At 46.6% G+C, this 23,291-nt stretch overlaps 3 protein-coding genes across 4 annotated transcripts in view; 1 reads left to right on the top strand and 2 right to left on the bottom strand.

Moving 5' to 3' along the window:
• Positions 1-1,346: 1,346 nt before the first annotated feature.
• pnn (pinin, desmosome associated protein) lies at positions 1,347-9,101 on the bottom strand. Its single transcript, XM_056427038.1, has 9 exons — positions 8,974-9,101; positions 8,485-8,565; positions 7,918-7,989; positions 7,387-7,462; positions 7,196-7,290; positions 4,779-4,854; positions 3,587-3,742; positions 3,292-3,430; positions 1,347-3,179 (listed from the first exon to the last, which is right to left on the bottom strand). The coding sequence occupies exons 1-9, from the start codon at positions 9,084-9,086 to the stop codon at positions 1,957-1,959; spliced, it is 2,031 nt and encodes a 676-aa protein (XP_056283013.1). The 5' UTR covers positions 9,087-9,101; the 3' UTR covers positions 1,347-1,956.
• A 6,162-nt stretch (positions 9,102-15,263) lies between these two features.
• LOC130201652 (serine/threonine-protein kinase pim-2-like) lies at positions 15,264-16,284 on the top strand. Its single transcript, XM_056426734.1, has 2 exons — positions 15,264-15,293; positions 15,353-16,284. The coding sequence occupies exons 1-2, from the start codon at positions 15,264-15,266 to the stop codon at positions 16,100-16,102; spliced, it is 780 nt and encodes a 259-aa protein (XP_056282709.1). The 3' UTR covers positions 16,103-16,284.
• Positions 16,285-19,022: 2,738 nt separating this feature from the next.
• The window catches only part of LOC130201361 (F-box only protein 33), a 16,803-nt gene continuing 12,534 nt past the window's right edge, over positions 19,023-23,291 (bottom strand). For both annotated transcript variants that reach the window (XR_008833172.1, XM_056426331.1), the window contains one exon: positions 19,023-23,291. This exon is cut by the window's right edge. The gene's annotated coding sequence lies outside the window, so the exon portion shown is untranslated.

The raw sequence follows: 23,291 nt of genomic DNA, 5'->3' as shown, positions 1-23,291 counted from the left end.
CCAGACATCTAGAGCAGGGGTTCCCAAACTTTTTAGACCACGCACCCCCAATCCCCCACACCGTAAAAAAAAACGCAACAGAATGCAAGAGTTGTAGACGGGGGGGGCGATGCGCGTTATGGGAGCGGCGGCGCTGGGCTTAGCCCAGAAGAGTGACGCAGCGAAATGTGTAGACATAAACACTCAGACAGCAGCTTGCTGTTCCGTGAGCCTGCTGCCAGTCTGACTCCGCTGCTTTGGGTGAATGACGTCACGTGCGACCTGGAGGTGTTAACCACTTGTGCCAAATCTTTTTATTTTATTTTTAATTAACATTCGGGGCTAATTAAAAAACATCCGGGGCTTTAGCCCCGGGTTTTTTTAGCCTAGGGACGCCACTGGTTAAGACCAAAATGACACGAGAGCCCTGAGAATGTTTAATATTAATTATTACACCATTAGACCACCATTACATTTTTCCTCTTGCGCACCCCCTCAAGATTCACTTTCAATGTCACATACACACACATTAATGTAGTCATGGATGCTGCAGGAATGTGCAAGGGCAACAAGTACACACTATTTACAATAAAAACACAATATTTACAGTAAGTGTGTGTGTGTGCCTAAGAGGGCAGTTGTGTGGGTCTATGGGGGTCCTGGTGAGGTCGGAGTTCACAGTCCTGATGGCCTGAGGAGAAACTCCGTCTCAGTCTCTCTGTTCTTGCAGCGTGACTACGAGGCGCCTGCCTGACCGCAGCAGCTGAAACAGTCTGTTGTTGGGGTGGTGAGGATCCTTCATGATCCTGCCGGCTCTGGTTCTGCACCTCCTGGTGTACAAGTCCTGCAGGGTGGGGAGTGTAGTTCCAATAGTGCGCTCAGGCACTACTCTCTGCAGAGCCTTCCTGTCCTGAGCGGAGCAGTTGCCAAACCAGGCTGTGATGCTTCCTGTCAGACAGCTCCAGAGTAGAAGGACTGAAGGATCCTCTGGGAAACTTTAAATTTCCTCAGCTGCCTGAGGTGGTAGAGGCGCTGCCTTGCCTTTCTCGCCTAGAGGCACTTTGGGAATCCCTGATCTAGAGTATGGCCCAATCCCCATCTCTACACTCACATTAATGTAGTCATGGTCACGTGATGTTGCAGCAAAGTGCGGTCAGTCATTTACACCATTTCAAGCCCTTACAGCCTCACACTCAACGATTTAGCAGGTGACGTCTGAGTGTTTAGGGGGCGTATCCCTTAATGTAGGGATTATTAGAAGTCTGCTTTTAAACTAATGAATGCAAACATTATGTAATTTAGTTCACACTGAAAACATTAGCATCTCCAAAATGATGGCAAAAACAAATCGGCACACCACACACATCCACTAAGATCTCAACTTTAATTTGAAGCAGATTTTTGGTCGGTACAAAAAAAATGGCAAGAACGTTTTCAAAAAACAACATTTCACACATGTACCCGCATGAAGTTACAAAGGGCCTGGACATTGATCAAATGTTGGAAACTAGAGGATGAACAGCGTTGTCACATCAACTTGAAAACACTCGTGTACATTAGTGCTTACTGCTACCAGAACACCCCCCTCACCTGTGGCATTTAGGTCGGGACAAAGAAAAACCTAAACATTCAACACATCCTGGATCAAGACTTTAAAACCCAGACGTCGGGACGAAGATAATACGACTAATGAAGCCTCAAAGAAACTTGTAGGTTTCAAACCCGTTGAGTGAGACGGGCTCACCGCTGACCAAGAAAGAGTCCAGTTTACATTTCTTTTGTCAAGTAAAAAGGTCAAATTATAGCCACAGTTTACATCCTTTTTGACATCTTGTGAATCCCTACACTAAGGAGAACCCAAATCAAGTTAAAACCTCAAAAGGCCTTCGTGACATTTTAAGAGGAAACACTAGTTTAAAAACTCTTTGTGTGACAAATAGTTGATTTTATCTCCGGTTTTCTACATTTGCCACCCAATCAGCGTCTCTTGTCCTTCCTGTCTCTATCTTGATGCTCCCTTTCGCTGCGGGATGACCTCCTTCCTTCCTCGCTCCTCTTCTTCCTCTCCTTGGACCCTTTTGGGTCCCTCCCTCCTCCTCCTCCTCCTCCGCTCCCTCCTTTCTTGTGGTGACCTTTCTCTTCTCCTTTCTTCCGGTCCCTGGCCCTCTCAGACGGCCTCTTCTTGCGCTTGCCGTCGTTGCGGCTGCGACTTCGGCTGCTTGACGACGAGGACGATGAGGATGAGGAAGAAGAGTGGCTGGATCCGGAGGACGAGGAGGAGCTTCCGCTGGAGGAGGAGCCGGAGGAGGAAGAGGAGGAGCTGTTGCCATGAATGCGGCCCTTCTTTGGCTGCTTTTCCTTCTTTCGCCCTCTCCCACCGCCGCCTTCCTCCTTCTGCTTGGAGATGACGCCGGTGGCCTCCTGGGAATCGGGCAGTTTTTGGGGCGCTTTGTCGCCCGGCTTCTCTTCCACGGCCTGCTGCTCTGCTGCAGGCTTTAGGACCTCGGGGCCAGGGATGGTGGTGGGGATATCCTGCCCAGGCTCTGTGGGGGCCGTTTGGGGTTCTGGGGCCTCAGAAGGCTTCTCTGTGGGCTCCCCTGCTGTGTGGCTGAGCTCAGATTGGTTACTGGCATTCGGGGCTTCTTGGGTGGCGCCGGTTGGTTCAGAGGACTGGGTGTCCTGGGTCTTCTTGGTTTGGAGGTCTGTGGGCGCCTGTTTACTGTCTGTCTCCTTCTCCTCACCCTTACTCCTGTCCACCTGCTCTGACCCACCCTCCATCTCTTCTGACTCTGGACTGGTCTCCTCTACCTTGCCCCCTTCCCTGTCCTCTACAGCTTTAACCTCATCCTCTCCTACCTTATTCTCCTCACTCCCCTCCTCAATCAACTCCACCATCTCAACCTCCATCTCTTTCAACACCTCCTTCTTCCCTTCCACCCCCTTGTTATCCTTCTCTGTCGCCTTTCTATCCCCCTTTACCTCCCCCTCCTCTATCTCGTCGTCGTCGTCTTCCTCCATCTCCTCATTCCCCCTGTTACCCATCACCTTGACTACCTGACCCGCTGGCTTACCCTCCGCCGGGTGGTCCATCCCTGTTGCTGCCATGTTGCCATCCTGGTCGCGGTTTGGTTGCCGCCGGGGGCGGGACTCCATCTTGCTGAGGTGTTCGGCAAAAGCCTCACGCCTCTCTTCAAACACGACTGTCAAGGAAACCCAAGTGAAAAGGTGAAAAAGTGATAAACGCACAAGTTCTCCTCCGTGACAAGACAAGCATGGACAAGATGCTTTCCAAACGAGCAGAACCCCACTGACCATTTAGTTTCTTGGTGGAGTCATCGAGGAGTTTCTGTGTGGCGGAGCACATTTTCCCAGGTGCGTAGAAGATCGGAGGCTTGGTCTTTGTGCGAATGTATTTCACCAGATGGTTGTTGTGGCTGGTCCACTCCTCTTGCTGAGGAGGAAACACAGTCAAACACAATTCTGTCAAAGTAGAAACCTCCATTTGATGTTTTTTTAATAAGCAATCAGATCAATCAAATGCAAACAACTTGCCAGTTCTGCTAATAAACAAACTCAAAGACTTTTGTTTATCCTCATGTTTTCTTACCAGCTGAGCCAATTCCACTTTCTGTTCCAGCAGTCTCAGCTCAGTCTGTTTGTTTCTCCGCTCCTCAAACAGCTCTCTCTTGTTGGTCTCCACGTTCTTTTTCTCAGCCTCAGCCTGAATTTCGAGCTTCTGCTCGATCTCGAAACGACGCTTTTGCTGCGGGGGCGACGGACAGACGGGATGAGTTCAAGAGGACGATGAATACAGCTGTGGTGCTCACGCATCAATATAGTGAATTATTGTGCCAGCAGGTGGGTTTCCCAACATTTTTATGTGTGCTATTGTGAACTTAAATTAAAAATGTTCTTGATATAGAGCTAAAACATTATTAAGTGAGATACATAACAGACAATACACTCAAACAATATGGTCCTGCATTCATTAACCAAATGTTTTTTGGAGTCTGGTTTCGATGATAGATTAGCTCAGTGGTTCCCAAACTGTGAGGCGAGACCCTCTATCGGGGCGCAGTGGTATTACAGGTGGGGCACAAGGGGAAATGCAGAAAGACTTTGACCGAGAACTTCACAAATTACAAAAGTACACAGATATAAAACCAAGTCATTAATAAAAATATGCCGAAATGCCTGTACTTTCGTGTAAATGTTAACATTACACCGTTTAATAGGAAGATTGGGGACTTTTGGCATTTCGACAAAAGTCAATCTCCATGAGATCGGCTTTTCCGCTGTTGCGTCTCACAAATCTAAATGCAGATCTAAGCTCAACATTGAGGATGAATTGAGTGGCCGTATAGCCTCGTTGTAAAAAGATTTGTGGAAAGACGGATCATTGCAGCCACCGATACTGATGAAACATGAAGGCTAACATATATCTGCACTTATTTTGTTTTGCACAGGTTGCACGTTGTTTTTGTTGTTTTAAAAAGATTCAGTGAAACTCTATTGCCAAATAATTTAACTTTGTTTTTTAAAGGTTGCACATTATTGTTATTACCTTGAAAAGTTATCAAGTGCAAAAACGGTTAATTATAGCCACAATAAGCTATTTATTTGCCAAATATTAGTAATTTTTTGCACATATATAACTTGATTTGCATTGTTCTACCAAAGTGGTGTGGATGAAATAAGCACATTTTAGGAACCCCTTTTAAATTTACATCTATTGACCATTCAGGAAGCTGGTTTATTTGCTTTCCTCGACAGCCTAAAGACAGACAGATCATTCTCACCTTATCTGTGGCGATGTGAGACTCTTGCTTGAATTTTTGCAGGGTCCCCATCAGCAGGCCGAACATACGCCGGTTCCTGAACAAGAGAGCACAAACCCACCATCACACAGATGACTGACAACTTTCATCTGTACAATGATTAATATTGTCCCTCAAATGTAATTTTTTTTTTGCCGTGCCATTCCCCAATGTCCGCTTGCGAGTGAAATTGAACAAATATGAGCACGTCTACCTATCTCTTGGACCCCATCCCGACGAGGCTGCTTAAAGACGTTTTGCCTTTAATTGGCGGCTCTCTATTAGATATTATCAATGTGTCTCTGCTAACAGGCCACGTACCACACTCCTTCAAAGTGGCTGTTATTAAACCTCTCCTGAAGAAGCCCACTCTGGATCCAGAGGTGTTGGCTAACTACAGACCGATCTCTAACCTCCCCTTCCTCTCCAAGATCCTTGAGAAAGTGGTCGCAAATCAGTTGTGCGACTTTCTACATCATAATAGTTTATTTGAGAAATTTCAATCAGGATTTAGAAAACACCACAGCACCGAGACGGCACTGGTGAAAATTACAAATGACCTCTTAATGGCAGCAGATAAAGGACTCCTCTCTGTCCTGGTCTTGTTAGACCTTAGTGCTGCATTCGACACCATTGACCATGACATCCTGTTACAGAGACTGGAGCAGTCGATTGGCATTTCAGGCACGGCAATAATTTGGTTTAAATCCTATTTATCAGATCGATCTCAGTTTGTATTTGTAACCGATGACGCCTCGATAACCACCAACGTTAATCACGGAGTTCCACAAGGTTCTGTGCTTGGACCAATTTTATTTACCTTATACATGCTTCCTTTGGGCAATATTATCAGGAAACACTCCATAAACTTTCATTGTTATGCAGCTGATACTCAACTATATTTATCGATAAAACCAGAGGAGAGCAACCAACTCTGTAAAATTCAAGCATGTCTTAAAGACATAAAAACATGGATGACCTGCAACTTCTTGATGTTAAACTCAGACAAAACCAAGTAATTTTAATCGGCCCTGAGCACCTCAGAGATCAATTATCTGGTGATGTGGATTCTGTAGACGGCATTGCCCTGGCATCCAACACCACTGTAAAGAATCTTGGCGTTATCTTTGATCGGGACTTGTCCTTTAACTCCCACGTAAAGCAAATCTCAAGGACTGCATTCTTTCATCTACGTAATATTTCAAAATCAGGCACATCTTGTCTCAAAAGATGCAGAAAAATTGGTTCACGCGTTCGTTACTTGAGACTGGATTACTGCAACTCCTTATTATCAGGCTGCTCTAATAAATCTCTTAGGTCCCTCCAGTTGATCCAGAATGCTGCAGCTCGTGTTCTCACTAAAACTAAGAAAAGAGATCACATCACTCCTGCACTAGCTGCTCTGCACTGGCTCCCAGTAAAATCAAGAATCACTTTTAAAATTCTTCTCTTAACGTACAAAGCCTTGATTGGTGATGCACCATCATATCTTAAGGAGCTTGTAGTACCATATTGCCCCACTAGAGCTACGCTCACTAAATGCGGGACTACTTGTAGTTCCAAGAGTCTTAAAAAGTAGAATGGGAGCCAGAGCCTTTAGTTATCAAGCTCCTGTTTTATGGAACCAGCTTCCAATTTCAGTCCGGGAGGCAGACACAGTCACCTCGTTTAAGAGTAGACTTAAGACCTTCCTCTTTGACAGAGCTTATAGTTAGGGCTGAATCAGTTTCACCTGGTCCAGCCCCTTGATATGCTGATATAGGTTTATAGTTGCCGGGGGAAGTTTAGGATTCACTGATCACCTATCTACTCTTTTTTCTCTACTTAAGGATGAATTTTCATCTCTCAATCACACGTTACTAACTCTGCTTTCTCCCCGGAGTCCTTTTGACTTCACGTCTCATGGGGTCATCGGACCCTATGAGACGGCATAGATCCTATCTGCCTGATGGATCGTCTGGGTCGTGGAATTCCTGCTCCTGACTACGCCACTGTCCTGTTGAGACTCCGCCCACTCCTCCCCCCCACCACCATCTGCCTGATGGATGGTGGAGGTCTCCATCGTGGAATATGCCTACTATGAACTATTCATACACTCTGTCATATTCATTGAATGTATTTAAACTCTAAATCTGTCCTTCTGTACACATTACATCTATTGCATCTGTCCATCCTGGAGAGGGATCCTCCTCTGTTGCTCTCCTGAAGGTTTCTTCCTTTTTCCCCTGAAGGGTTATTTGGGAGTTTTTCCTGGTCCGATGTGAGGTTTTGGGGCAGGGATGTCTATGTGTACAGATTGTAAAGCACTCCGAGACAAATTTGTAATTTGTGAAATTGGGCTATACAAATAAACTGAATTGAATTGAATTAAAGATCATGACAGGTGTCAGCTGGCCTACCTCTGTTTGCCCCTCTCATCCATGGTTTGATCTTGAATGAGGTCTCTGCGTGTTCTCTCCTTCGAGGTAGCTACTACAGACGACTGCAACGCTGGCTGAGAAAAGAAAAAACATGTAAACCTATTTGCAACACTGACGGTCTTAGCGTCATCAAACTCCCCCAAACGACTGCACATATGATTTATTTGTACCTTTTTGACGTCATCATCATCTTCGGCGTCGCTGTCGTGACGCACGTCTCTCCTGGCCCGCTGGTCCCCCGCCAGCCTGCAGACACACACAAAAAGAGGCCCAGAAATACTTCAGACATTCTATGCTAACGCATAACGCTTTAAGCTAAGACTAAAAGATGTCGGAACACACAGAAGCAAAGCGAGGTTGGCACGATCTGAACACAGGCGTTATTTATAATTTAAAAAAGACGACCACAGAACAGATGGTGAATGTCATCATCTGATTGAGGTTTGGCCTGAGGCAGTCTATGAGCTACGCTAAAATAAAAGTAATACAAGCAAGCAACCTATTTAATTTCCCAATTAACTCCTATTTAAACTTGTTAAATTGCATTGATCATCAAGCAAAAGTCCATATGTAATCCACTTAAATTGCTTGAGTTCCTTTCAGCAGGTTTGATTTAATCTACGTTGGATGTTTTTCCATCATGAGGTTGTGCGCAGCGTTGCCGTCTGTACAATATTGAAAAGAAACATTTATAATCTCACCTCAGCAGGACTCCTTCGATGTCTCTATGCTTGGCAGGGGGGCCGCCGCTTCCCATGTCTGAGAGACTACGCCTAGGGGAGGAACAGAGACGGACGGGTCAGACGTCAGCGGGAACACGACAACAACCAACTCAGAGTCACAAAGACTTTCAAGCCAAGAACAACAAAATCGACAAGTTTATGCATGTTTCGTCAGCGGTAGTAATTTCTTCTTCTTATTGTTTCAAGAACACATAATAACAATAAAAAAAACGGATTATTGTATGCAGGTGATGTAAAGAATACACCCTTGTGCATATACTTAGAGCATATTGTACACTCTGTGGTACACCTGGCTAAAACTAATGCAGTCTGATAAAACAGTCTCTGCCTTTATGAGGGTTAAGTTTGAGCTTTAACCATTTGGATGAGGAATGTTATGGTTCGTGCAGTTGAATTGTATATTATTATTATTATATTAAGAAGTGTCCAGTTTACCGTCCTATTAGTTCGTGTACACACACACACAATAACTTGTATTGCACGTTGACATGAATATAAAAGCCAAACAAAGGCTGACACATGTACCTGAGAAGGTTCAGTCCTCGGCCTCCACCTCCTCCGCCGGGGCCCGCCATGGGGCCGCCGAGCCGACGGATCTGACCCGGCCTGTGAACACAACCACCAAACAATGTCAGCCATTGCACCGAGTCACATCCTCGGTAACGGCTACCGTGTTGCTAACGGAGACATTTGGCCCAAGTGAACTCCGTCTGGAGCGTCACCCGCACGGCGCCGTCAGGGGCCTTGCACAGTTGTCGCACTTGCGATACTCCACTCGAGATCGACGGTTACGTTTGATTAGTTTCGCGTGTCTAATTCACCCGTTTGGACGCAGTTAAAGTTGAAATTTGTGTTGCGTTCAACAACCGCAGCACAATGTGGGAACACGGGGATGTTGCGTAACGAGCTAACCGACTCATGCTAGCAAGCGCCGCTACTCGTTTCAATGCTAGCACTTTGGTTAGCGCCAAAAGCTACACCAAACAACAACACTTTGGTTTTTTTGGCTCTTACCTTGATTCATTTGGGTCACGCCCCGTTAATTTACGAATATTATCGTCCACATTCTTCAGGCCTTCCTTCGCTTTGTCGAGCTGGTCTTGCAAGCTCCGCACTACCACCGCCATCTTGCCATCCAGTTACCACGAATCACGTGTTTCTCCTTCTACTTACACCGTCGCTGTTCTTTCTTCTTCTCTTCGTGCATGGCGGCTGAAATGCGCGATGGTTGCGCATTACCGCCACCTGCTGCTCGGTTTATTTTGTGTGCGTAATATAAAAGCATAAACTCATAATTTAGGACTGTGTGACCTTACCTATAGACGAACATACCACATGCATAAGCTTTTAACTTTTTGAAAACCACCCGATTTTTTAGGTTTCTGCTCGAAATAACATACCCAAACTAAAAAGGGTGTAGCTCTGCAACCACAAAGGCTATTTGCAGAGCTGCCAACTTTTCAAAAAACCTTGGAGTGAGATTTTGTCGGGGGTGACCAACATTTTGCCGCGCACGCAGCCACACACGTTGGTGGCTCAAATATCAGGAAATTTGAATTAATGTGGCGTTGTACCCATGTTGTCCCCATGTTGTCCCCATGTTGTCCCCATGTTGTACCCTGCATTCTGGCCTGGCAAAGGTCTTTTACGAGGCATCTTTGCTACCTTAAAGAATTAAAATGTTTTTTAATAACTCTACTCTCATTTACAAAAACATGCCTAATTCTATTGCACAAATGTCCTGTCTTTATGTTAAATTCTTTATAATACATTTTACTACAGACATCCTCAGATTTAAATAAGTATAATAATAATAAATATGAGAATCACCATTTGTGACTCCTACATCTGTCCCTTTTAATATAATAGAATAAATACAATTTGAATCACTTTCAAGTAAACAAGATTGCTCCACCAGACAAGAAAAAAGCTCAATGTTGAGCTTTTGTTTTGAAGAGCAACTGCAGAAAAGCCGAACTTAAGGTGGTAGGACCTGGCAAGTCGGCAAGAATCTCGGCCGTCACATGCGCAGGCGTAACCTGTTAATGCTGTAATGTAAACATTTACACTAAGGTACAGGCATTTCAACATGTATTTATTCATGACTTAGTTGTGATCAATAACGGTCTTTCTGCATTCCCCCTGCGCCACAACTGTAGGACCACTGTGTACTACGTTCCCCTCTTTCGGGGAGCAAAGCTGAGAACACCGGAAGAGAACCCGTTTTCAGGCGTTCATGAATCAGGCGGAGATATTTTCTGACGTCGATCTTCCAGTCAGGAAGAACACATTTCAGAAGACACTTCAGAAAATGTTCGAGAATGAGGAACAATGTGTTTCTGAATTTATTTTGGAGAGCGACAGGGAACGTCTCCGAGATCGACCGGTCAATAGCGATCGATGGGTTGGCGACCACTGCCCAAATGCTGCACACAGGAGGCCCTTTAGTCAACCCGTGTGGTACTTGGTTGTACCAGCAGGTGTGTTTTATCTGATATTTACTGTACTTAAGTATCAAAAGTAATTTTCTGATATTAAATGTACTTTGCTTTGGCCACCATGACCAAGGACAAGGAGTTGTGTTGAAAATAATTGGGTTGACTGATCCATCCAGGAGCAACAATGTTCAACATAATATATTGTACATAAGTATACTTTTGCTTCTACTATAAACTTATCATAGTTATCGCAATATATAGAGGCAATATGACACTATGAAGGAGTTGTAACAGTGTTTTTATAAGTATGCTCATTCCCAGTAGAGGATGTTGAGGGCAAATGCATAAGGTCAGGGTTTTGAGAAAGGACACCATCCTTGTAAACTCCTATGGGCCGGATTTGAACACAATAGGCAAAGTTTTTCTCAAGCTGAGTTTGCAATTGGGCTACTGCTACCATCATAACAGTCATAACTGTATCAATATTGTCTTGGGCTGAAGACTAGTCCTGCGATGCTAAATAGCCTTTCACAGGCCGCTGAGGCAGGTAGAGGTGCGATCAACTTTACAGACAGCTGCGCGCACAGCCTGCGCATTACGACATGGTTCAAATCGTAATGCTGCGCTAATATAGGGAGAGAGGGCGAGTGCAATCACTGGCACCGACAACTCACTGGCAACTCACTGGCAACTCACTGGCACCTCAGTGGCACCTCAGTGGCAAGTCTGTGGCAAGTGCCGCTCGGTGCCAGTACTCAGCGACAACTCACTGGCACCTCACTGGCACCTCACTGGCACCTCAGTGGCAAGTCTGTGGCAAGTGCCACAGACTTGCATAGATAATGTATTTTTTTAGACTTACTTACAATATGCAATACGATATTGCTGTACAATACTGCTGTACTATATTGAATATTGTTTTGCTACTACTACGTTTCACTTCATAATATATAACACTTATATACCATGATATGTATAATGTATCTGCCTTTCTTTAATAATAAAAAATATATAATTAATTTTTTTACCATGTCATACTGTTATACCTCCATGAAATTCTCCTTTGAGGAGATGCCACTGTTAGTCTAAAGTTTAAGCACTGGCACTCAGTGACACTTGCCAGCAGTTGCCAGCAGATGCCACTACTAGTCAAAAGTGCCACGACTAGTTAAAAGTGCCACTACTAGTCAAAAAGTGCCAGCAGACGCTGAGGCATGTCGGCGCGGTGACGAGTCTGCGACGACTCAGTGACAAGCTTCACTGAAGTGCCCGGACAGCGGAATAAATCACTTTCATGATCACAGAATGGAGGAGCTGCGGTTTAGCTAGATAGATAGATAGATAGATAGCTAAAATAGCTAGATACACAGATGGATATATATATATATATATAGTCTTTTTGTAGACACTTACTTACAATATGCAATAAGATAGTGCTGTACATTACTGCTGTACTGTATTTAATATTGTTTTGCTTCTACTACGTTTCACTTCGTAATATATTGTAGCGACCCTGTGAAGTGGCTGTCAATCAAAGTGTGGCACCGTGCGTGCTGGTCGGCGGCCTGTGATTGGCGGAGTAGAGGAGGCGGGTTAACCTGTCGGAAAACGGGAGTTAAGGGTGGTTGACGGGAACCGTTGTTGTTGACTTTCGACCTGCTAAGCTGAGAGGAACACGCTGTCTGTGTTGGTGGATGCCCAATAAAGGGAGGATTAATAACGTCGTCCCGTCTCCGTGTCATCAGTGCCATAACGTCCGAGACGTTACAATATCATGGTATATAAGTGTAATAGATTACGAAGTGAAACGTAGTAGTAGCAAAACAATATTAAATATAGTACAGCACTATCTTATTGCATATTGTCAGTAAGTGTCTACAAAAAGACACTAATTAATATATATATATTAATTAGTGTCTTTTTTATATATATATATACACACACATCCATCTGTGTATCTAGCTATTTTAGCTATCTATCTATCTAGCTAAACCGCAGCTCCTCCATTCTGTGATCATGAAAGTGATTTCTTCCGCTGTCCGGGCACTTCAGTGAAGCTTGTCACTAAATCGTCGCAGACTCGTCACTGCGGCCGACCCTCCGTCTGCTGGCACTTTTTGACTAGTAGTGGCACTTTTTAACTAGTAGTGGCACTTTTTAACTAGTAGTGGCACTTTTTGACTAGTAGTGGCATCTGCTGGCAACTGCTGGCAACTGCTGGCAAGTGCCGGCAAGTGCCACTGAGTAGCTGTGGCAACTACTGGCAAGTGCCACTGAGTGCCAGCGTCGCTAGGGGGATCTCGCCCCTACTGAATATAGGGTCACCAGACGTCCTCTTTTCCCCGGACAAGAGGACGATCCCTCCTCCCCGTGTCCCGTCGATCACTGCTCCCCGTGTCCTGTCAACCGTTCCCTGCTCCCCATCGGCGCCCCGGCCGATCTTTGCTCGCCGTGTCCTGTCCGCCGATCCCTGCTCCCTGTGTCACGTGGTAGATACATGTAATTAAATGTCTAAAACCAAATTTTGTATTATCGATTTTTGAGTAGAAATTATGTGGTCTGTCACACCATTCACCAAGATGATAAAAATGGGACTGAGAAATGACTTCATATAGCAGATAAAGCTTCATGGGGTGTGGGCAAATAAAAAATGACCATTACATTTTTTTTTCTTAAAATAAATATGTATTATACATAAAAAATTGAAATAAATATTCTACATAATATACATGTTGAAAAATAGAAAACAGAACACAACTATTGACACAGACTATTTACAATATGGCTTCACTCTAATAACACCATGTCATCGTGTCATGCAGGTAGGGCTGCAGGCTGCGCGGCAGGGGCTGGTGAATCCTCTCTGTAAAATACAATACTAGTCAGCACAGCGCAGACGTAACCGACATCGTGACGGGACACGTAGGCCTAACAGACACGGTAAAACAGACACGTAACACACACGTAACGATTAGTAAAGACACTTACCCGGGTCCACTGGTGCCGGGACAACAGCCTCATCATGAATGTCACCAAAATTAAGGAGCTGATTGTGGACTTTAGGAGGGTACAACAACAGAGGACGTACTCACCACTGGGGATTAACGGGACTACTGTGGAGAGGGTGAGCGGGTATAAATACCTGGGAGTCCACATCACCGAGGATCTGACATGGTCAACGAACACAGACACTCTGGTGAGAAAGGCAAGGCAGCGCCTCTACCACCTCAGGCAGCTGAGGAAATTTAAAGTTTCCCAGAGGATCCTTCAGTCCTTCTACTCTGGAGCTGTAGAGAGCGTCCTGACAGGAAGCATCACAGCCTGGTTTGGCAACTGCTCCGCTCAGGACAGGAAGGCTCTGCAGAGAGTAGTGCGTTCGGCTGAACGCACTATTGGAACTACACTCCCACCCTGCAGGACTTGTACACCAGGAGGTGCAGAACCAGAGCCGGCAGGATCATGAAGGATCCTCACCACCCCAACAACAGACTGTTTCAGCTGCTGCGGTCAGGCAGGCGCCTCCGTAGTCACGCTGCAAGAACAGAGAGACTGAGACGGAGTTTCTTTCCTCAGGCCATCAGGACTGTGAACTCCGACCTCACCAGGACCCCACATAGACCCACACAACTGCCCTCTTAGGCACACACACACACACACACACACACACACACACACACACACACACACACACACACACACACACACACACACACACACACACACACACACACACACACACACACACACACACACACACACACACACACACACACACACACACACTTACTGTAAATATTGTGTTGTTTTTTATTGTAAATAGTGTGTACTTGTTGCCCTTGCACATTCCTGCTGAGCATTGCCACTTTCATTTCACTGCACACCCTGTGTGTGTATGTGACAAATAAAACATCTTGAATCTTGAATCTTGAAGTGGATCTCTTCTGGCTGTGTGTCCCTCCTCGTGGCTCTGGAGCTCCTCCGCGGAGGCTCCGCCCTCCGCGCTGCTCGCCAAAGTGGCTGCAGCTGCTTCCTTGTTGTGAAGTCCGTCCTCGCCGTGTTCTCTGGTTTCTCTGACTGACAGGTTGCTAATGAGCCTCACCTGTGTGGTGGGTAGGTCCTTTGTGATTTATTGAGTGTTCATTGGTTGTGTTCTGACTTAATTTACTGAGTTTGCTCTCTTTATTGTTTAAGCTTGTCCAAGAAAGACACCTGCTGGTGTATTTTGGTATCGCACCTTAAGTGCCTTTGTTTTGCCCCGCCAAAATCCAGTTCTAACGTGTTCAAAGAGCTGTATGGATCGAAGCAGTTTCTAGCGGTCAGATCCTTGGAGTAAATACGTCCGTAAGTGTTCTATGTTATAATTGTTTGAGACATAAGATGGTAACAGTTACAAAATACCTCTGATAATTCTAAAGAAAACGAATTAGCATAATTTTACGTTTGGTTATGAACCGATGCTGGCATGACTAGCTTGCTAACTAGCCCGTGGTTGCTAACTATGTAGCTTGTGGTTATTGTCAGATATGTTTTGTATTTTGCTTGTTTACAAGACACATGTTTAACGATATAGTAATGAGACATATGTGATATGTTGTCTTTCTGTTTATTTTATAGTTTTACCACACTGAAAAGAGAGAAAAGAAGAGCAACAGAGTTAACTAAAGAATGAACATCTGAAAGTAAAGTTCATCAACAAAACATTCTGGAGCGTCATTCCTTCTGCACTCTTTGGTTAGCTATCTGTCTGTGCCTTGTAAGGATGCACACAATTGCTAGGACAGAATAGTAAAAGGACGAATACACAGCGGGTGAAGACAAAGAGGCAACTTCGAATCACTCAACTCGTCAGAAACGCACAGCTACAAAATGACGACCTCGCAAGAAGACAAAGCACAAGTGACTTTAGAAACGAGGTCTCACGTAAGCAGCAGGTCCAGCGCATCAACAGCTAGTAGCTAGGATGCGTGTTTGCTGGCTACCGCAAAGTGGATAATCTGCCTGTTGCAATCAAGCGTATCTACATAGACACCAAACTCCACCTTCACCATGACGGCAAAGGGAACCAGATCCCCATGGAGGTCGCGATCCTAATGAAACTAGCGGCTGAATCGGAGTGGCATTCAGCACCCATTAAGCTACTGGACTGGTACATTGTCGACCCGGAGCTGATCCTGGTGCTGGAGAGACCAATGCCGGCCGTAGACCTTGGCAACTACATTAAAACCAAAGGAGGCTACTTGAAGGAACCGGAAGCCAATATTATAATTAAGCAGTTGGTGGATGCAGCAATTGACCTCGGCCAGAAACACATTTTCCACCGGGACATTAAGGTGGAAAATCTCCTTATTGAGACCTGCATGACATTGCCGCGAGTTCGCCTCATCGACTTCGGTGTGAGCTGCTTCTACAACGAAGGAGACACCTTTAGCCAGTTGTACGGTACTTACACTCCCCCAGAATGGCATAGTCGGAAGGAATACCAAGCCGGACCCGTGTCAGTATTCCAGATCGGGCTGGTCCTGTTCTTCCTGCGACAAAAAGTGACATATAAAGAGGGCATGTCCTTTTTGGAGCTGAATAAGACCCCTTGGCTTTCCAAAGATGGCAAAGATTTCTTTGAGGCGTGCTTCTGTCCGGATCCGGATATTCGTATCACCCTGGACCAGCTGAAGAATCACCCGTGGCTGAGAGCCATGTTTTGTTAGCAAGGCTGGGAGCCACAGGGGAGCAGAATCGAGAAGAGCTCGTCAGATAAAACAAAAGTCTTTACTTCAGGCAGGTAAATCACTGATAAGCGCTCCCCGTGTCCCATCGGCGCCCTGGTGGCTCCCTGCTCCCCGTGTCCCGGCGACCGTTCCCTGCTCCCCATCGGCGCCCCAGCCGATCCCTGCTCCCCGTGTCCCGTCGGCGCCCTGGCGGCTCCCTGCTCCCTGTGTCCCTTCTGCCGATCCCTGCTCCCCGTGTCCCGTTGGCGCCCTGGCGGCTCCCTGCTCCCTGTGTCCCTTCCGCCGATCCCTGCTCCCCGTGTCTCGTCGGCCGATCCCTGCTCCCCGTGTCCCGGCGACCGTTCCCTGCTCCCCATCGGCGCCCCAGCCGATCCCTGCTCGGCGTGTCCTGTCCGCCGATCCCTGCTCCCCGTGTCCCGGCGACTGTTCCCTGCTCCCCATCGGCGCCCCAGCCGATCCCTGCTCGGCGTGTCCCGTCGTCGCCCTGGCGGCTCCCTGCTCCCTGTGTCCCTTCTGCCGATCCCTGCTCCCCGTGTCCCGTTGGCGCCCTGGCGGCTCCCTGCTCCCTGTGTCCCTTCTGCCGATCCCTGCTCCCCGTGTCTCGGCGACCGTTCCCTGCTCCCCATCGGCGCCCCAGCCGATCCCTGCTCCCGTGTCCTGTCGGCGCCTGGTTGCTCCCTGCTCCCCATTCCCGGCCGATCCCTGCTTCCGTGTTCCATCGGCGCCCGGCCGATGCCTGCTCCCATGTCCCGTCCGCCGATCCCTGCTGCCCGTGTCCTGATGGCCGATCCCTGCTCCTCGTGTGCCGTCGGCGCCCCGGCGGATGCCTGCTCACCGTGTCCTGTCTGCTGATCCCTGCTGCCCGTATCCCATTGATCCCTGCTCCCCGTGTCCCAGGGATCGGTCGGGGCGCCGACAGGCATGGGGAGAAAGAACTAGCGTGCACTGCAGCACGGAGGCGGCAGCAGAAACAGGCGTGTGCTTCGGCTCAAGCTTGTCTTCTACGACGAAGGAGACCCCTTAGCAACTTAGAACCAGAATGGACTGTTGCTCACAGGAGGCAGCGTGAACCAGCAGCGGGAACCGGCATGGTAGTAGTTCAAATATCCTCAAAATGAAGGGTTAGGGTTATGAAAATGTTCCTATGAGGTATTGACAGGGAGACCTATGCAGGGTCCGCAGAGAGTTAGGAGAGAGTCCTAGAAGGGACACATTTGATGAATATGTTGAGAACTGAACTAACCAGAGTTTTTCTTAAAGCAGGTTGCCAGAGCCCACAGCTGATGGGAACGGCCATCGGTCAAGCAGGTGACTGGGTAAGACTTAAGATCCACGAGAGGAAGTGGACTAAGCCCAAGTGAACAGGGTGTTTTGAGGTCATTGCAAGGATTTCACAGCGCCATCCATGTAAGTGGTCTTACGAAAGAGAATGACACCATGTTACACATTGTAAATTTGAAGATCTGTGGCTAAAGAATCACAAACAGCCACTGAAGAGTTGCCTAATCATGAGGGTAATTCTGAGTAAAAGATCTGAAGCCATTTACACACATTGCTGCTTAGGAGCATCATTGTTGTTGTAATTTGGATAATGCTGGTGTTATAATAAAGGCAACACATGTGAGCTTTTGTTCAGATGTGTAAATATTAGTATATATGTTACTGGTTAAGAGTAAATAAAGATGAAACACAGCAACAATAGAAGTTTCAGGTTCGGCTATAAAAAAAAGAAGCACTTTCAGGATGATTATCTCTTGGAAGGATGCACAGCAAAGGCCTAACATCACCCATATAATAGCACAACTTGTGGATAGTCTCTCTGCAAAATTTGACTTTGAAAAAGTAAATCAGAAAGCAGCTAGAGCGTTTTTAGTAAAGAGAATTTAGGCGAGGTCTTCAAAATGTGCATTTGAGCACCATCTGTGCCTTTTGAATTTTCAATCGGGGAACTTGGGGTTTAAAGGGTTAAAACCCAACGTGGATGAGCATATGAACACCTCACTAAAGAAACCAATGAAAATATCAAGGGCACAAAAGGTCAAAGTCATATCTGTGTGGTCATTTCTTACTGGAAACGTATCTCTTGTTTTCAGAAATGTTAAGTGTGTTTAATGTATTCGGCGCAGTGTTCCTCATTTTGTTTGATCTCTCTCAAGTCTCTTCCCCGACGTCTGTTTTTAACTGCATCACACAAACACCAGCTTTAAGTGGCGAGTTCAAGACTGAGAATGGATTGAATTCAATAAAATCTTGCATTTGCATTTCAAAGTGTTCGGCAAAGCATCCAGCAGCATTTCATTCCTGCAGCATTGTGTAGAGTGCATCACACCCTGCAACATTCATTGTATATATTAAATGCTCTGTTGCAGTGCTTTGTCTTCTTTTTGGGATAATTATTTTTCATTCAGTCTGGAAAAAATAGTTCCTTATGTTATATATAATTTATAATAATCCTTTGTCTGAGCTCTCAACACAGCAGGACACATATTGCTTATATTCCTTTATTTTTCACCCTTGAATAAAACAATCATTTTACTATTTGTAACTTACTCCAATCTAAATCCTCCAGTTCACCAAAATTACTTGTTATTTAACATATTGTAGCCATTTTCTCTCAATATTTCCTCCGGTTTAAAGAGGGAAATCCATCCTTCCTCACTCAGTCTTAGGTACCTCTCTTCCTGCTATCGTGGCTGTGTTGTCATGACAACAGTGTTTGAATCTCTTGTATTTGGTGTATTGCATAAAAAAGGGGATGTTTCACCGCTCCTTTTCCAGAGAAGCTCCCATTTCAGGTGTTCCCGTCTCCACTGTCCTTCCGTAACCATGGTGACGTACAAGACAAATGTATTCTACGGTTTCCGTGCGGAAAAATTAAATAAAGACGCTGGGAGCAAAATGACTTTTTTATGCTTTTATTCACTGACTAAAAGAAGAGAAGCATTCATTCAACATTAATTCAAATGAACATTCAGCATATTAACCCCCCCCCCCCCCCCCTCAAGTGTACCCCATCTGTCAGTTAAGAGGTCTTACATGGAGGTCTTCTCCCCAACAGAACCATGGATCCACACAGTGATAAAATCTGTCCTCTCAGCGGGAGAGGACTCTTTCCCTGCAGACTAAAACAAACAAACAGCTGCAAAGGTCTCAAATCAAAGTTTTGTATTATTTAATATTTAATATGTAGAGCAGTTCCGCAGGCGTAGATTAAGCCCAGTTCTTGTAAGTGGTGCTTTTCTTTTCCCGGCCGGAAACATGTCTTGATCCACGCAGCTGCTCGCACTCGGGACGTTTGTAAAACTGCGTATGGATCAGATTCGACGTTTTTGTCGTGGGGTTTTTTTTTTGTAAAAGAAAAAGAAAAACTGCATTTAAAAAGGTTCTCAAAGCGATTTGGAAATGGGGTCCAGCCGTGTGTTGGGCTTTTGGTCTGCTTCCCTGCCTACAGAGAGAACCCACTGCTACGTGCTCACTTCAACACACACACACACACACACAGGAACAGAACGCCCAGAATATTCAACATGAAGGATGGTCCAACCATTTTTCGCAAAAAAACCCAAACACAAGCAATGTAGCTTTTTTTCCCCGGATGTACAAAGTCTGTGTGATTTTATTATATACTTCATGTTCATAAATTGAACCCCCGGACATGTGTTGCATAAGAGTATACCACGGTAATGCATTGTTGATACCTAATACAAATATGCACTGTGTGAGTTTATATATATATCTATATATAGATCTATTTATATATTTCTTCCTCTCTGGTTTTCTAAAGACGCAGCCGAGGCGCCGTCAGCACTGCTCGTGCCCCTCTGTGGCCACTAGTAAGACTTCTGTTATTGCAAACTGTCCTGATTTTAAACAAATGCACAACATTCGTACCACGATAAAACTGGGGCCGTCTATCCGGTCTCACAGAGACCAAGAGTGAGCCGCCGCCGCCGGGCTGGCTGACCGGAATCACGAAGATCTCAATCCAAAAAAAAACAAAAACACGCACGATAAAACAAGTGGAGTTCAGAAATCGTCATAAGGCCAAGTATTGTTGTTGCACGTTCTTAAAAGCTCCCGTCTCCATTTCTACTGTGTGACAGTGAGGGAAAACAAAAAAGCAAACACAAATAGAGACGCGTGTGGACTATATGCATTCCTCTTGCATAGTTGTGCAGCTGGACTGGGCAGCAGGCCCGCCTGGCTAATCAGCTTTGGCTCTGCAGACTTGACAAGAAGGACTTTGTTCCGCGGCCGGAAGCCACGGGGACCCGTTGGCGGACGCCGAGCGCGGGGATCTATCGATGTCGCCGAGGGTGCAGCGTCGCAGACGCGAGTTTGGCGAGGTCACGCCGTCAGCGCCACGTTGTCGTTTCTTCTCGAGACGCGTGGCAAGTTGTGCGGAGATACTCTTTTACTTCCCCAGTACGAGGAGATTGTCGTCATAAGCTGGCTGGGAAAAACAAATGATCCGTTCTTTGAAGTGTCAAGACTGTCGTGCTGAATTCCCCCCTCAGTGCGGCTCGGGAGCCTCCGCGTCGGCCGAGGTCACACCGAGCCGAACGACACAGGACTCAGTTTACACACGTTCAGCGTTTGTTGGTTCCCCTTTAAGAGCAACAGAAAACGGGCCGCTGATATTCTTCACAGTCCAGCTCGGTATGAGCCTGTTAAAAGCCTGGTGGGCTTCAGCGTTGAGGTCAAACCAAACGGGAAGCGTCTGATCATCTCACACCGTGACGAGGAAATCCCGTCTCCTTCCGGAAATCCTTTCAGAAACAAGTCCTGGACCCTCTGTTGGTTACGACCTCGTCCCTCTACGGCTATTTCCGAGCGCGCATTCCAAAATCATCGCGAATATTTACCCCAAGAGTCGACGTTGTGAGCTCTCAAGCAGGAAAACAAAAAAAAACGGTTGCGTTGTGGTCAGATCTGACACAGTCGACCGCTTTGGTCCTAAAGCGCGTCGGTGGTATCACGGGTTGGCCGTTACGTACGAGCACAGAGGCGAGAAAACCCAACTCTCCGTCAACGGGCCGGGTCGGACAGACGGACCCAGAGCCCCCGAGCCTCTACCGTTTTTAAAAGCCGTCCCGGCCAACGGGGTCGGGTGGAATACATTAGAGGCCAGCTCTGTGGATTTCATTACCCAGCAGGCCACAGGGGCCCCTGATATCATCTGGGATGTATCTACGAATGCATATAATAAAGCAGTGACGAGAATAAATAAGAGGGCAGATTCAACTGGCTGCGACCACATCGTCGTACTGCAACTGCTGGTCATGGTCTCCTGAATGACCGCCGCCTCGCTGTTCCTCCTCTAGAGCCTTCGCACCGGTCACTTTCAAAGTAAGGCTCTGCTCGCTGTGTGTCAGTCACACATCTGTGTGCATGCGGCGTATAAATAAGTCCAGCCGGTGTTCCAGGAGGCCCCCGTGAATCGTCGGGGAACACGTGCCGTGATTTCTTGCGTGTATTTCACACGTCAAATACACGGACTTGACTTCCTGTGACGGGTTCCATCTCGTGGAAAAGGAGAAGCTCGGCGCTGTAGGGTAGCGTCACACTTGTTGATCTCTCCAAAAAAAGAAAGAAAACAAAACACACCACTCGTTCAGTTACAAAAAATATAGCATATATTTATATATAGTCTAATTTTCATGCGGACATTTAACTAGCCATATGGTGAACGGTTTGTGAAAGTCAGGCGGCCTGAGCGACCCCCCCCCCCCACAGGAATGTGTTCAAAGCAGCAAATCACACCTTTAAAAACACTCCCCGTCACACGTGACCTCGGCCCACCGGCTCGCCGTGACACAGCGCCGAGTCCTACGGCGTGTGATCCGACCAAACTCCTCCAACCTCCTTCGACATTCCTCAGCTTTTTACATGTGACTTTTTTTTTTTTTACATTGGAGGGAGGATCACGGTGGCCGGAGAGGAACGCCTCGCTTTTGCTCGCCGCGGTGCCGCTCACTGGAAGGAAGTTGGCCGCGCTGATAAGAGTTGTGCGACAATGCTGCTTCCCTTCATCGAGAACCACGTGCTGGATAGAAATATCAAACTGCGCTTTGTACGACACACATTCTGTACAGCTGGTGCGAAACCCCGCTGGGAATTTTGCCATTTGTTCTCCTCTTAATGCCAACCGCAGAGCGTTTGGTCTGGCCCAGCACATCGCGGTGTGTGTGTGTCTGTGTGCGTGTGGAAGCAGTCGGAGTTCAGGGGAAGAATCCCACTACGAGTGAGGAAAGAGAAACCGGAAAAGAAAGCACTAGAAGAAGGTGCGGAGTAGGGAAGAATCCTGGACTCCCGCCAGTGTGCATGTGAAATGGGCACTTCAGAGAGACGCGTGTGTGGGTCTGGTCCACGGTGGTCTTTGGCAGCTTAAAAACACACATCAAGGGAGGAGACCAGATCCAGTGAGTGCGCTAGAGGCCTGAGCTATGGTAACTTTCCCTCCTCCTCCTTTTGAAATCCGATTGTACCCTGAGAACGAACGAGAGATTTCCGTTTCCTGCTGCAGTAGAAGTGATCACACACACACACACACACACACACGCACACGCACACGCACACACACACACACACACACACACACACACGCACACGCACACGCACACGCACACGCACACACGGCAACTAACAACGGCAAGCAACATGAAGCTATTAACACGGGGCCGTTTCCCCTTTTATCCAACAGAGGCCAGAATAAAGAAGCCGCTACTCGATACCATCGCCTCCATGCGTCTTTCCAATTGGGAGTAAATCATTCGGCGACGAGTCGCAGCCGTTAACAGTTAAGAAGACGAGAACCGGGCGATGAAGCACACGCGGTGGAGGAGGGTGGAGGCGTAAAATCAGCCGATCTTTTTAAAATAACTTATATTTGCTCATCTCAGATGACCATCTCATGTGACGTGACATACAGTCTACTGTATATTTCCCCCTCTGCCTATAACCCACACAAACAGCGTATATCTCTCATATAAAAAGTCAAAGCTCTTAAAAGAAAACAAAATGAGACGAGAGGCAAGGGGACAAAAGATAAAACAAAAAACAAACAGATTTTGGTCTGCGTCACGTTGGCCATCCCCTCGGCCTGCAGCCAGACGGCCTTTAAAAAGAAACTCCTGGGACCGGAGTGCATTTCATCCTGAGATACGGA

The sequence above is a fragment of the Pseudoliparis swirei genome, chromosome 11, assembly GCF_029220125.1.
Source record: "Pseudoliparis swirei isolate HS2019 ecotype Mariana Trench chromosome 11, NWPU_hadal_v1, whole genome shotgun sequence".
Classification (NCBI taxonomy): Eukaryota; Metazoa; Chordata; class Actinopteri; order Perciformes; family Liparidae; genus Pseudoliparis; species Pseudoliparis swirei.
Note: the sequence above shows the minus strand (reverse complement) of the source record. Positions and strands in the feature narration are given on the sequence as shown.